Source organism: Lipotes vexillifer, unplaced genomic scaffold, assembly GCF_000442215.2.
Source record: "Lipotes vexillifer unplaced genomic scaffold, Lipotes_vexillifer_v1.1 scaffold40, whole genome shotgun sequence".
NCBI classification, from domain to species: Eukaryota; Metazoa; Chordata; class Mammalia; order Artiodactyla; family Lipotidae; genus Lipotes; species Lipotes vexillifer.
In genome coordinates this window covers 1,329,480-1,343,507 of record NW_006771578.1, presented here as the reverse complement: position 1 = coordinate 1,343,507, position 14,028 = coordinate 1,329,480, and the positions used below count along the sequence as shown (strand labels likewise).

The 14,028-nt window shown below is 34.5% G+C and overlaps 1 protein-coding gene across 1 annotated transcript in view; it reads left to right on the top strand.

Moving 5' to 3' along the window:
* The window catches only part of DIPK2A (divergent protein kinase domain 2A), a 21,696-nt gene extending 8,256 nt beyond the window's left edge, over window positions 1-13,440 (top strand). Inside the window, exons 2-3 of the mRNA XM_007446942.1 lie at window positions 7,233-7,536; window positions 10,560-13,440. Coding sequence (XP_007447004.1) covers window positions 7,233-7,536; window positions 10,560-10,891 — 636 coding nt within the window. The 3' untranslated portion in view covers window positions 10,892-13,440. The remainder of the gene's footprint in view (window positions 1-7,232; window positions 7,537-10,559) is intronic.
* The last annotated feature ends 588 nt before the right edge of the window (window positions 13,441-14,028 follow it).

The window sequence follows — 14,028 nt, the reverse complement described above, 5'->3', positions numbered from 1 at the left end:
GGGAAAGAGAAAAATAAGATACCTCCAGGGTTTTTGGTCCGAGCAGCTGTTGATGAGGAAGCCCAGAGAAGGAATGGCTGTTGGAGTAGGGGGGACCAAGAGTTTTGTTTTGGCTATGATAAAGTTAAGACAACAGGAATACAAATCTAAAATCAGGCACCAAGTATTTAATGCAGAGATAGTATGTTCCTAGCAGGTATTTTGCTTTACTTCTGAAGGGCTGTGTTAATTCAGTTAAAGCGAAGGGGGGAAGTTAGTATTGTTCTATTGGCAGACTTTTTAAAGAAATCAGGTCTTGACTAAAGAAAGTAATGTAGGCTATTGGGTTCAAAAGAAGCTGCTTATATCTTTTTTTTTTCTTTATTTGACAGTTTGTTTTACTAAAAGTAAATATTTGAGTATAGTGTTTCTAGGTATATCTTTCAACTTAGAAACATGGATCACAGTTGCTGGTTCTCATGAGGTAAGAAAGGGTCAGTTGAGGCTAGTTAAATATTTATATATTTAAAATTTTACATTTAAAATTTGTGACCAAGCGATTTTTTTTTTTTTTGGTGTGGGAGAGCATTCCTTAAGCTACTCATTCTGAAAGATGAGTTATTTCTGTTAAACTTAGTAGATTTTTTGTTTTTGATGTGTTTTGACGTTAGTTTCCAATTTTAGATACAGCTGTTGGACATGATATTTAGTGAAATAACACAACCATGCTATTTTCAAGGCATTGCTTAATATTGTTGGAATTCTAGGTGGGTGGAAATGGCATTCAGAAAATTATTTAATGAAATAAATGGAACATATCCTGTGACTTGAAAATCTTGAGATTATTAAGATTCTACAGTATTTGCAATGGATTTTGGCTACTATTTGGCAGTATAAATTAAGAAGCTGAGGTCTTAGAGAAATGTTATCAAAAATTAGGTAACCATTAAATCATCCCAGTAATTTCACTATATTTTCCCTCCAGACAGTTCACAAAACTGTGAACACATTAGTCTGTCACCAGTGCATTTGACTAATCTCTATGAACAGCTGTTACAACATGCGTTACTACAATGGGATTTTGTTCAAATTTTGGCTTTTAAAAATAATTTTGAAGCTCAAATGGAACCTTTAAGCATTTTCTATGCTTTTGTTAATTTACTTTATAAAAATGTTCTCAAGTTTAAATTTGCGCGTACGTGTAGAAATGCCAGTTCTTTAGAAAACCTATTAACTAGATTTTAGATTGCTTGTTTTGACTATTAATGGATTTTTTTTCAAGTCAGTGTCTTTTTACTAGGAATTTTCTCCTTTAAAAAAAAAGAGCCATTCTTGTAACACATTTCCTTCTTAGGCAAACTGCGAAGTTATATTCCTTTTAATGGAATGTTGTGAGATAATAAATGGCTATAAAATATTTTATGTTTTTTGTATGAAAGGAATTCAGATCTTTTAAACTTAGTATGCAAACTACTTTTGGTCATGTAAGGAGAGAAAAAGATAATAGAGCACAAACTCTTTAGAGCTGACCTTACTTTGTTCTATCAGTTTTTCTTATACATCCCATATCGCCTTTTTTAGGACTGTGTTCTGACATAATAGAATAAAATGACATAATTAATCTGGTAGGACAATGGCTATTGATGAAAGGATATTGTGATATTGTAAAAACTTGTTTTTCGGAATGATGTTATATACCACAGGATATTGACTAACTCCAGTAAGATGTTTCTGAATGTTAAGGCTTGGACACATACTTTGTTTTTTCATGGCATGTGGACCATGTTGAGGAATTTGTGTTTTGTTCTCTAAGTCCCAATGTGATCTGATCCCTACCTCCCTCTCCAGACTCCATTACCTCAAGCAATTCCCTCCTCATTTCACTGCAGCTGCTTTGGACTTTTTTTCAGTTCTGAGAGGAGAGTTTCTGGCTCTAACATATGCCTCCAGCATTCTAAACTGCCTCATCCCCAGTCTACGTAATATTATACTCATCCTTTAGATCTCTCCCTAAGTGGCACTTCCTTAGAGAGGCTGCCCTTTACCACACCATCTAAAATAGATCCCTACTCTTCTTTCCCAACATATTGCATACTTTTCTGTGATTTGCAACAAATTCCATAATTTATTACTTATACATGTTTAATAATCATCTTCCTAACTCAGGCTAAAAAGCCTTCCTTAGAATAGGGACTATGTTTTATTTACAGCTCTTTACTTAGCATTTCATGATGGAGTTAGGCTAGATCTAGGATTTTTTAATTCAAGATTTGTATTTTTTCATTCTACAGTAACTGTCTCACTGCCTTTACTCCAGCTGCTTGTAGTACTCAGTGAAATGTGGGTTGACCTACAATCCCTTATCTGTAATTCCAAATTTAAAAATCTGAAGAAAAGTAGGTTTCGTCAAATTAAGAACAAACAAATGTGAAAACACGAGGTAATTTATGTGCTTTATCCCACTTAGAATGAATAAGCTTATAGTATTTTTTCAGTCTAATATGTTTTCTTGTGAGGTGCTACCCCAGACTCTCCTTGAGGCATTGCATAATGTGAGTATGAAATATACGTACTGTCACCTTTCCAAAATCTGAAAACTTCCAAAACAGAGGGATATTGGATTGAGGGGTTGTATTAGCCTGAGTTCACCTCTTAACTACCTGTGTGATTTGAGGCAAATCACTTAAACTATGCTGATAAAGTTGAACTGTACTTACAACTCAGGTACCCTCCAAATCTAGAATTCTTAGATTTCACATCCCATTTATTGGTCACATAAAGTGTCGTGACATTTGGTTTTGATCAATAGATATGTGATAGTTATGTCAGCATTTAGAATTTTTAAAAAAAGAGCCAGTCTTGTAACACATTTCCTTCTTAGGTGAACTGCAAAGTTATATTCCTTTTAATGGAATGTTGTGAGATAATAAATTGCTATAAAATAGCCATTTTGTGGTGCTTACCTATTATAAATGAAAATCAAATTACAATGCTGTGTTTATACATATTACCAAGTTTTAAATTTTTTATATTTTTAGTCCTTGTGGATGCCCTATACATTTCTCATAGCATTGAGCCTTTTTAAAGTTTGGTAACTAATTTATACATTACTTTGTAAATTAAAAACTACTAGAGGACAGTGAAGATAGTTTCTAGTTTAGTGGTTCTTGGCTACGTTTGGAAGGTGTTCATTATTTGTAGATGCCTTTTCAATAGACGGTTTGCAAAGAAGCACCTCTATTGATGAATGTCTGGACTTATAAATAGGAAGATTTAAACAGGAAGTATAAAAACGTTTTGGTAAGCAATTCTTTATAAAGCAGTAGTAAATTGTACATTTCATACTTTTTTCTTTGATCTTACATTGCCCTGATGAATATGGGGCAAATATTATTCCAGTTTTACAGTGGAAGAGACTAAAGCTCTAAGAAGTTTTGGCTTTGCCACCATCACACAGCTAAGTGAGATGCAGAGGTGAAGGTGAAACTCAAAAGCTAGACTTGTGATACCAAGTCCATTATTCTGTTCGTATACTGTTTTACCCTTTAAACATAGAAATTTTATGAAATATTATGTACTTTAAAGAGTATAAAATAAATTTTCTCTTTATTGATATATATGTTTTATGTCACCTTCATTTTATTTTCTCATAATATGAAGATGATCCTAGTGGTTTTGTTTGTTTCTGAAACCTTGGCTTTAAGCTAAAAGATACCTAGACATGATGATTTATCTTAGGTTTCATATTCACAGTACCTTTTATTATGTAAATTAACAGTGAAGGCATTTAATGTTGCTTTAAATCTTAGAGTTAAGCATGTTTGACATGATACTTAAATTTCCATTTTTAATTTTTTAATTATTAATAATACTCTATAGACTTTCTTTGGGTAGTCACCCACCCAATATAAAAACAAACAGTAATAGAGTAGTAAATATATTGTTTTGTAACTGTTATGTGCCTTTGTGTAATCTTAGACTAATAGTTATAAAAACTTCACATACTACACTTTATGACATATACATTCAAGCCTGATGAAAAGTCCTGAGCAGTTAATTGGAGTGCCTTCAATCCAATTAGAATTTAAACCATTCCAGGTTGAAAGTCTCTTTCCTTCATATGAAAAGTGTTTGAACACATTTTTTCAGTAGTAAATAATCCTGTAAAATACACACATTTTCTTATACAGCTCAATATCAGAAAAAAACAAACAACCCAATAAAAAATGAACAGAAGATCTAAGTAGACGTTTCTCCAAAGAAGACATACAGATGGTCAAAAGGCTGGTGAAAAGATGCTCAACATCACTAATTATTAGAGAAATGCAAATCAAAACTGTAATGAAGTATACCACCTCACACCAGTCAGAATAACCATCATCAAAAAATCTGCAAACGATAAATGCTGGAGAAGGTGTGGAGAAAAGGGAACCCTCCTACACTGTTGGTGGGAATGTAAATTGGTGCAGCCACTATGGAGAACAGTATGGAGGTTCTTTAAAAAACTAACAATAAGAGTTGCCATATGATCCTGCAATCCTAATCCTGGGCATATATCCAGAGAAAACCATAAATTCAAAAAGATACATGTACCCCAGTGTTCGTTGCAGCACTATTTACAATAGCTGAGATGTGGAAGCAACCTAAATGTCCACCAATAGATGAATGGATAAAGAAGATGCATATATACACAGTGGAATATTACTCAGCCTTAAAAAAGAATGAAATAATGCCATTTGCAGCAACATGGATGGACCTAGAGATTATCATACTAAGTGAAGTAAGCCAGACAGAGAAAGACAATTGTCCTACTGATATTGCTTGTATGTGGAATCTTAAAAAAAAAGAGAGAGAGAGAGATACAAATGAACTTATTTCCAAAACAGAAGGAGACTCACGGACTTCGAAAAAAAACTTATGGTTACCAAAGGGGAAGGGGGGTGAGGGATAAATTAGGAGTTTGGGATTAACATGTGCACACTACTATATATAAAATAGATAACCAACAAGGACCTACTGTATAGCATCGGGAAATATGCTCAATATTTTGTAATAACCTATAAGGGAAAATAATCTGAAAAAGGATATATATTTATAACTGAATCACTGTGCTTTACAATTGAAACTAACACAATATTGTAAATCAACTATACTTCAATAAAAAAAATAGAAATAAAAATGAAGTACACGCATTTTATTTCAGGTTATTTTAAATTGTATGCCTATTGTGCTAGGCAGTTCGAAAATCTGATTTTAAGATTTTGTTTAAAGAAAAAAAATGTGGACCTCAGCAGTATACTTCTTAACTTAGCTACTGTGGTTGTGTGCACTGTGGGAGTTGGGTAGTCAGGAAGTCAGAAGTTGTGTTTCTTATTGCTTGATATATTTAATAAATCCAAGCAGTAACATCTTAAAAGTTTGTCTCTCAAACTCTCCTTCATCATGGTAATTTGATCCTAAGCCAGAATTGTTTTAAATACAAATTATAAATATTTTGGCTTCCTTGAAGCATTTTCAATAGAATTCTGTTCTCATTAATGAAGTCTGACTATTTTGACTACACAGTGAACATTCTTCTCATGAGCAAGTGATGTGAATTCATTTGTTAAAGTTCTTCCAAAAGATTAGGTAGCAAACTGTATGAAAGAATTGTAGTGCTCTTTTTAAAATGAGGTATAACAGGATTTCCGTTAACGTTGTCAGAAATTATTGTATGAATGTAAAGTTGCTCAGTATGACATTTGTTCATATATTTTATCGTATTCCATGAGGGACTTGAGTAATGAAGTGTATATCTGACTGTCGTTTGCCAGTTGGAAAGCCTCCAAAAACAAGGAGGCATTTGTACATGTGCAGAGGTTGGCAGGGTTCCCTTTTCTCCTGTTGTCAAAGACCATTTTATTTTCACAAAGATAAGTTTGTATCTGTTCTACAATATGGCATGTGAATAATATACCAATAGTGTATGGAGGAGTTTTTTTGTATACTTTTTGCATGACAAAACTATGTAATCTCACATACTTACATATTTTCAGTGCTTTCATTTATATGTCAGGTTTTATACATGAATACTTCTGGGAAATAGTTAAATCTCTTGTAATCATTTTGTCTAAATAACTTTTCAAGTTTGTGGAGGTACTTTAAGTTGGGAGGAAAGGTTGAAAATAACATGTGGTTAGCAGTTTTTTCATGTCACATTGGACATGAACAATCTGTCACTCTTCCCATTGCCCACAAGAAATTTAAAAATCTCAGGTAATAAGATTAAAAACGCATTTTCCTCTAATTATTAAAGAATCAGTAGATATCGTCTCTGAAAAAAATTGAATCAATTCATTTACTATATTTAAACCTTTGGGTATAGATAGAAGACTCTTCCCAAGAATCCTTCTTGAATTCCACCCCTGCTTTCCTCTGGACTAGATAAGGCCCCTATTAAGACTTTCTTAGGACCTGCACCACTTTTTAGTAACTAACACTTATCACACTCATAATTATTCGTTTGGTACATGTCTTTTCTTCTAAAATTTTATTTTAGAGACTGTGTAGTTCACTCTTCCAGCATAACACAGTGCCTGGTGCCTAGTAAACACTTGCTGGCTAATAGGGCTATGGTAGTCCTGTTCATTCAGAAGAAAGGATTGATTGATTGTACTTACAGGAGTCAAAAAGATAAAGGAAAGCATACATACTTTTAGATCTGGTAATAAAGAAGGTGTCTTGTGTCTTGTTGATCAATTTGGTTCTGAGATTTTGATAAGAAAGACTTACCTTATTTTAGCTTTATAATGTAATCTATTAAAAAATTTTCACATCCATGGTAACGGTATGAGTTAAAGAAGAAATAAAGTTACTCACAGACATTGAGAACAGACATGTGGTTGCCAAGGGGAAGGGAAGGAGTGGGGGAGAGATGGACTGGGAGTTTGGGGTTAGCAGATGCAAACTATTACATACAGAATGGATAAACAGCAAGATCCTACCGTATAGCACAGGGAGCTATATTCAGTATCCTAAGATAAACCATAATGGAAAAGAATATTTAAAAAAAGAATGTGTATATATGTATAACTGAATGTAAGTCAACTATACTTCAAGAAAGAAAGAAAGAAAAAAAAAGTTGATCTCTATTGAACTATTGAATATAAAAAGAAAATCCAAGCTCATACCTAGTAGAAATCCCTACGGAGGATCTGGGCTAGACCTAGGATATCTTCATCAGAATCTCTTATAATAAGATAATTCTTTTGTAGAGTTTTCCATCTGATGAAGGTTGGCCATTTGCAAAATATCTTGGAGCTTGTGGAAGAATGGTGGCTGTAAATTATGTTGGAGAAGAACTGTGGAGTTACTTTAATGCACCATGGGAGAAACGAGTTGACCTCGCTTGGCAATTAATGGAAATAGCAGAGCAGCTGACAAACAATGACTTTGAATTTGCACTCTACCTCCTGGACGTCAGCTTTGACAATTTTGCAGTTGGTCCTAGAGATGGGAAGGTGATCATTGTGGATGCTGAAAATGTTTTGGTTGCTGACAAAAGGTTAATTAGACAAAGTAAGTATTATAACTTTTAGATTTTCTCTGTGTCAAAATAATGTTTACATTTATGTGAAGCAAACTTTTAATTTTCTCCTTAGAGGGCAACCTTGCATCTTTCTCTGTTTTATTTGACCAGGATCAGTAAACAAATACTGATTTATTATACTTACGCTTGTACTCTTAGTCACAGTTTGTCCTTATTTAGAAAATATCCTTCAGGTTCAAATGGATGCAGATATACTCTGTGTGTGTGTGTGTGTATGTGTGTGTGTGTGTGTGTGTGTGTGCACGCATGTCTTTTTCATACTGTCTGCTTTGTGCTGTGGTTTAGGATCTAATGCAGAATTAAGTTTTTATATAGTTAAAGGCCACCAGAGAGACTATACTGCTTTTGTGGAGTCCATATTTTTCTGTGGAGTCTCCTACAGCAATATTCTGTGTTTCACTGTTCTGTGAGGTCCCTTCAGTGATTTTTTTGTTTGTTTGTTTTTAACCATTTAGATGATTCCTAGCACTGCAGATCTCTAACTTTGGTTTGACATTATTATGTCTCATCCAAAACTTTGCTCTCCGTTTATTTATGAGCTCTTCAAAGGATAGGTGGGCACAACGGCTGAAGTGTTTTGAAAATTAAGTGTCATAGGAATTTTAAAGTTGCAGGGACAAAGCCTGTAGTTCTATAACTAATATACTTAGTAAAATAAATCCCGAAGCGTTGTTATTCCATGATGAAGGTCTTGTATTCTTAATCCCCTCATGTCATATGGGGGTCTGTTGATGAAGAGACCAAAAATTTGTGGCACCTATGGAATGCAGTGAATGTAACAGCAGTCTATTAGGTTTATACTTTTTACATCAGCTTGATCTTGTTAAATACTTTATTTTTCTCAATGACTTGATCTGATTCCATACTCACCAAACTACTTTCTGATTATTTCTTGACCTGCCATGTAGATCCTTTCATGGGGAATGGATGCCATGCTCTGGAGTGCTTCATTTCCTACTTACCTCTTCCTACATTTGTGAATGTTGTAGCAGCTTACACTGTGCTTTTCTTTTTCAAAGTGTACAATTCAGTGGTTTTATTATATTCAGAGTTGTGCAACTTGCCTAAACTTTAAAACACTTCTTTCCAGTATTCATAAAAATAATATTTTTGAAAATTTTTTTTCTTTTTAATGTGAGCATTCCTGGAATACATGTTACAGTTTTATACCAACTAATTCCTGACCTTGAATGAATACAATATAGCTTCTGTATCCTTGCGTTTCATACAGTGAGCTCCAGTGCTACTTCAGCTCTAATTCTTTTCAAATGTCTCATGGTAGGGCTGTCTAAATAGACACTTTGCAAAAGGCCATATTTAGTTATTCACCCTCTTTTCTGAACTCTTGTAAATGACCTTTACAGGGAAATTGTGATTTTGTTGTGGCAACTCCCTCAATGTCCTTCCCTTTATCATCTAAACTAGTAAAAACAGTACACATTCATTTTTTTCAAAGAGTAGATCCTTCCTTGAGAAATTGTTGCATCAGTTATCTTCTTCAACTTTCTACCCTCCTCCATAAAATCCAATTTTTCTTGCCTTCCCCCAAACCAGTATGCATAAGATTCTTTTCTGCTTTCCCAGCATTTTTTTTTTTTTTTTTTTTTTTTTTGCTGTACGCGGGCCTCTCACTGTTGTGGCCTCTCCCGCTGCAGAGCACAGGCTCCGGACGCGCAGGCCCAGCGGCCATGGCTCACGGGCCCAGCCGCTCCGCGGCATGTGGGATCTTCCCGGACCGGGGCACGAACCCGTATCCCCTGCATTGGCAGGCGGACTCTCAACCACTGCGCCACCAGGGAAGCCCTCCCAGCATTTTTAAAAGTACTGCTTACTGCCTGTCTCTGCTTCCTCAGCCTCCATTCATTTCTCAACCCATTAAACCTGACTTAGAAGACTGCATTACCATCTGCAACCACCCAATTGGCAAATTGGTGAAGTGACTGATAAGTAACAACTTTTTGAAATTCTTTCCTCCTTTGGTTTCCTTCTATTCAGGTAATTCCTTTTTTAAAACATAAATCTGATCTTAGCACTCCTTTGCTTAATGCTTTTAATGACTTCCCATGGTTCTTCGAGTAAAATTCGAACTCCTTACCAGAGAATAATCTGTGTGACTTGGAGCTGTTCTGCTTCATTTGTAACATCCCTCCACTGCCCTTAATGCTTCAGCTACAGTGGCCTTTTAGTTTCTTGAATGAACCTTTCCACTGAATACCTCACAGCTACTTTATATTACTCTGTATTTGTGTATAAAATATTAACATTATGTTAATAGTGTCTATCTTGTCATCTAGTTAGGAACTCAGACTTTACTCATACACTTCCCTGTTAATTTTTTTCTCAAATGTTTCTACAGTCTGGCTTTTTTTCCTAGACCATCTTAGTCCCTCCAGTCTTCAGCCCAGATTTACATTTCTATTAGACAAATCATGGTCATGACCATCCAAGGTACAAACTATTTTCTAGCCTTATCTGTACCTCCTCCCCAGTTATCTGTCTCATGCTCTAGCCACAGTGAATTTACTGTTTCCTGAACCAGCTGGACCAATCCCTTAAATCCATGCCTTCGTACACATACTGTACCCTGGGCCTAGCATGCTGTTTTCCCTCTTTGCTTTTCAGACTTGCTTATCTTTCAAGACCTAAATCAGTTGTTCTCCTCTGTGCAGCTTTCTCCAGCCCCAGGCACAGGTACTGCTTCCTCTGTACTCACGTCGCACTATGTCATACTTCTGTGTGGCACTTTCTCTGTATCATGGAGAGTTTCACTCTACGCTGAACCTTTTAGTAGCAGGGACCTTGTCTGATCCTTCTGCCTGGCATTGGTGGACTCCTAATAAACGTTTGTGTATAAATTAATATATTTAAGTGTTTAATGTTATACAATGTTAAGAACAAATACTGTGTTAATTAGTCAAATGTTACATTTTGGGAAACAATGAAAACTCTCTTAAAATGTATTTTTCTCTTTCTCCTTTTTCGCTTTTCACAGATAAACCTGAAAATTGGGATGTATGGTATGAAAGCAAATTTGATGACTGTGATAAGGAAGCTTGCTTATCATTTTCAAAAGAAATTCTTTGTGCTCGTGCCACTGTGGACCACAATTATTATGCTGTTTGTCAGAACCTCTTATCTAGACATGCCACCTGGCGTGGCACCTCTGGAGGACTGCTTCATGATCCACCAAGTGAAATTGCCAAAGATGGCCGACTAGAGGCCTTGCTGGATGAGTGCGCCAACCCAAAGAAGCGCTATGGCAGATTCCAGGCTGCAAAAGAACTGCGTGAATATCTAGCACAATTAAGTAACAATGTGAGGTAGTCTATGGTGAAGTTTTCTTCGCTTTTCTTCATTTAAATAGCACTGGCTAAAACGAAACCACCAAAAATTATCTGGAAAAATGAAATTTGGAAGTAATACATTCAGAGGATGATAAACTTGCACTGATAGATCTTAATGTTAACATCCATCAAAGTAAGACATAATTTCAAAAAATCACATGATGCTTCCGCAAATAAGTTTGTTCTTACACTTTGGAGGCTTGAGCTATCGTTAACCGCTTTACCCTCTGAATGCCTGACTGGATTAATGAGTATTGTTAAGCTATTGGAAACGAGTCTGATAGTTATATTGGCTTGTGTATCAAAGGGTACTTGGTACTTGACTTAGTTTGCGTTATGATCATGATTTTGTGAATCTCTTGTATTTACTTTGAATGTCAAGTTAGATTGGCCTGTTTTATAGGCTACTTTTTCCTTCTGATGTGTAGGTTTGTTTTTTTTCCCCATTTTTATGTTTTTAATTAAATTTTACACATTCAAGTTACTATAGGTATTCATTTATATCTGGGCTAGTTTTCATTCAGTGCTGTAAGGTACACATTTACCGTTAGGGCAGGATTCCCAGGTTTACTGTTTTTTCAGAAAGCTGAATATTTTATTATGTAAATACATTTCTTCCCACTTTCTGTGGTTTCACCATTGCATGAGATCATTTAAGGGTGTTTAACAGTTACATCCCTCTATGCCAATAAATTATAAGTGTACACTAAACATGAACTTTGGCATATGTTGCAAAATGTCATTTTTGTCCCTTAAAAGGCTTTAAGAGTATACTAGCAATCTATACCTTGATGTTAATTTGATTGAGGGGAAAAAAAAAAAACAGTATTTTTTAAATGCTAACTATTCCAGGATAGTAATGCATATGCCAAAGAAATATTAGACCTAGTCCTATGGTTAGATTTTAAAATTGGTCGTCTACCTGTTTTTACTATCCTACTTCCAGTACTTCAACTCTGTCATTCTTTTTACAATTTTACCGATTATTCTTTTACATTGAAAAGTTAAGCTACTGCTTCCAAACATATGTAACTTAAAGATGTCGTACCTTTTATTCATTGGTAGTTTTGCAAAAGTCAACGTGGTAGTCATTGTTTGAGTTTAATATGGCATCATAACTTTTTATTTATTGATGGACTAATAATTCTTACTATAAAGCAGACAGGTTTAGCCAATCTGTCCAACTTGATCTTCATTACCCAATTGTTAACCATAAAAAACATCAAATTTAAGTATATGGGTAAAAGTTAAACGTGAGATTTCTGTGGGCTGTTTTTTAAAGTTACAATATATATATAAATTGGCTATCACTAGCGTAGGTGATATTTTTCTGTTTGAAATTACAACTTTTGTTTACCGCAAAGTTTGGTGTAGTGTGCAGTATTTAGTTCTAGACTGACCTTACTCTAATCAGAAAGTGATTAAATATGCACAACCAAAGCCAAGTTTTTCTTTTTCATTCATTCAGCAACTATTTATTGAGCATCAACTCTGTGCCAGGTACATTACTAGCTGCTACACACTGTCTGAACGTGACATATGGTTAAGTAACTTTAAAATGATTATCAAAGACTTTAATGTGGGTATTTCTTAAGTTGAAAGAGCATTCATTAAATTGGGATGATGCTTTCATGTTATTTTACTGTTGTGATGGAAGTTCTACCGGTACCATCTACAACTGGGTTGCTACAAAAAGAGCAGGAGGAAATCAATAAAGTTAACCCCAGTTTAAAAACTGGAAGAAGGGTAAGATCTCTTCGTTGTAAAGTTAAGTTTTATACATCAGTACATTACATATATCAACTAGCCCTCAAAGAAATATTTAAATGCTGGAAATTTTACTAAGCTGACTTTTTACAACTTTGGAAAACTTTTGAGGGGAGTAGGTAAAATTACGTGTCAAACATTCGCCTCTTACTCAAAACTTCAAATAAAATACACATTTTCAAAATGGAGCACCTTTTATATTTGATAACTATTCATTACAAACCTTAGAATGCCAGTCATTAGAGGAGTTGTCTTTCTGTGGTTTAGCAGACATTTATCTTACTTTTGGGAAGAGTGATTGTGATTGCAGAACAGGAAGTGAGAAAACACTGCCAGCAGTGATTGCAACTTGAGGTAGTTTTTTATAACTACCATTTCCCCCATGAGATTATGTGTAATTTCTTTTATCTTTGGAAAAGTTGAGGAGAAGATAGTAAAAGAATTAGGAATTTAAAATTACAGGGAAAAATATGTATGTGAAAAGCAATAAATATTTTGTTCACTTTGCTATCAAGATGTTCACTATCAGATATTTATTATACAGCAGCAATTTATATTTTTAATCATTGCCCATTAATAGACGCAGTAAAATATTTTTGAATCAGACATTTGGGGTTTGTATGTGCATTAAAATTGTTTTTTGTACTGTAAGTTACTGCTTAATTTGAATATTTTATCAGAACTGTCTCCCTGTGCCTTTATAATATAAAGTTGTTTCTACAACTTTTAATGATCTTAATAAAGAATACTTTAAGAATCACACTTTTCAGACTATCTCTTAACTTCAAATATACAGCTTTTTCTTGAATGGAAAGTGGGGTTATGTAGATAATTTTTTTTTTCTCTTACATATATTTTGATATAATTTTCAGAAACTATCTGGTTGGGTGTAATCCGAACTTAAGGTGTGTTTGTTTTCTTCTGTTTTTCTGTAGTAGTTGGTTACTTTTTAAACTTTTAGTACTAAAATGGGATAGAGAACTTAATTATGGAATTTTTCAGATGTATACAAGAGAATAATATAATGAACAGTAATAAACTGTGGTTATACTAATTTCAAAAGTTAGCAGCGGGTGGCCAAACTTGTTTCATCTGTACCCCAGCCTACTTGCCCCAGCTTATTTTGCGAGAGATACCATTTGATCCAGCCATGCACATTAGGCATTTTCTCCTCCAACAAAAATTTCACATCTAAAAACGTAATACCTCAATATCACCAAAGCAAGAGAGCTTTCGGAAACTCAAAGATGTTTTCTCAGAAACTCAAGATCCAACTGCAGGGACTTTAAACCACTGGCGATATATATATGGAGTAATATGATGATAAATACGGATAATAACTGAAATGCA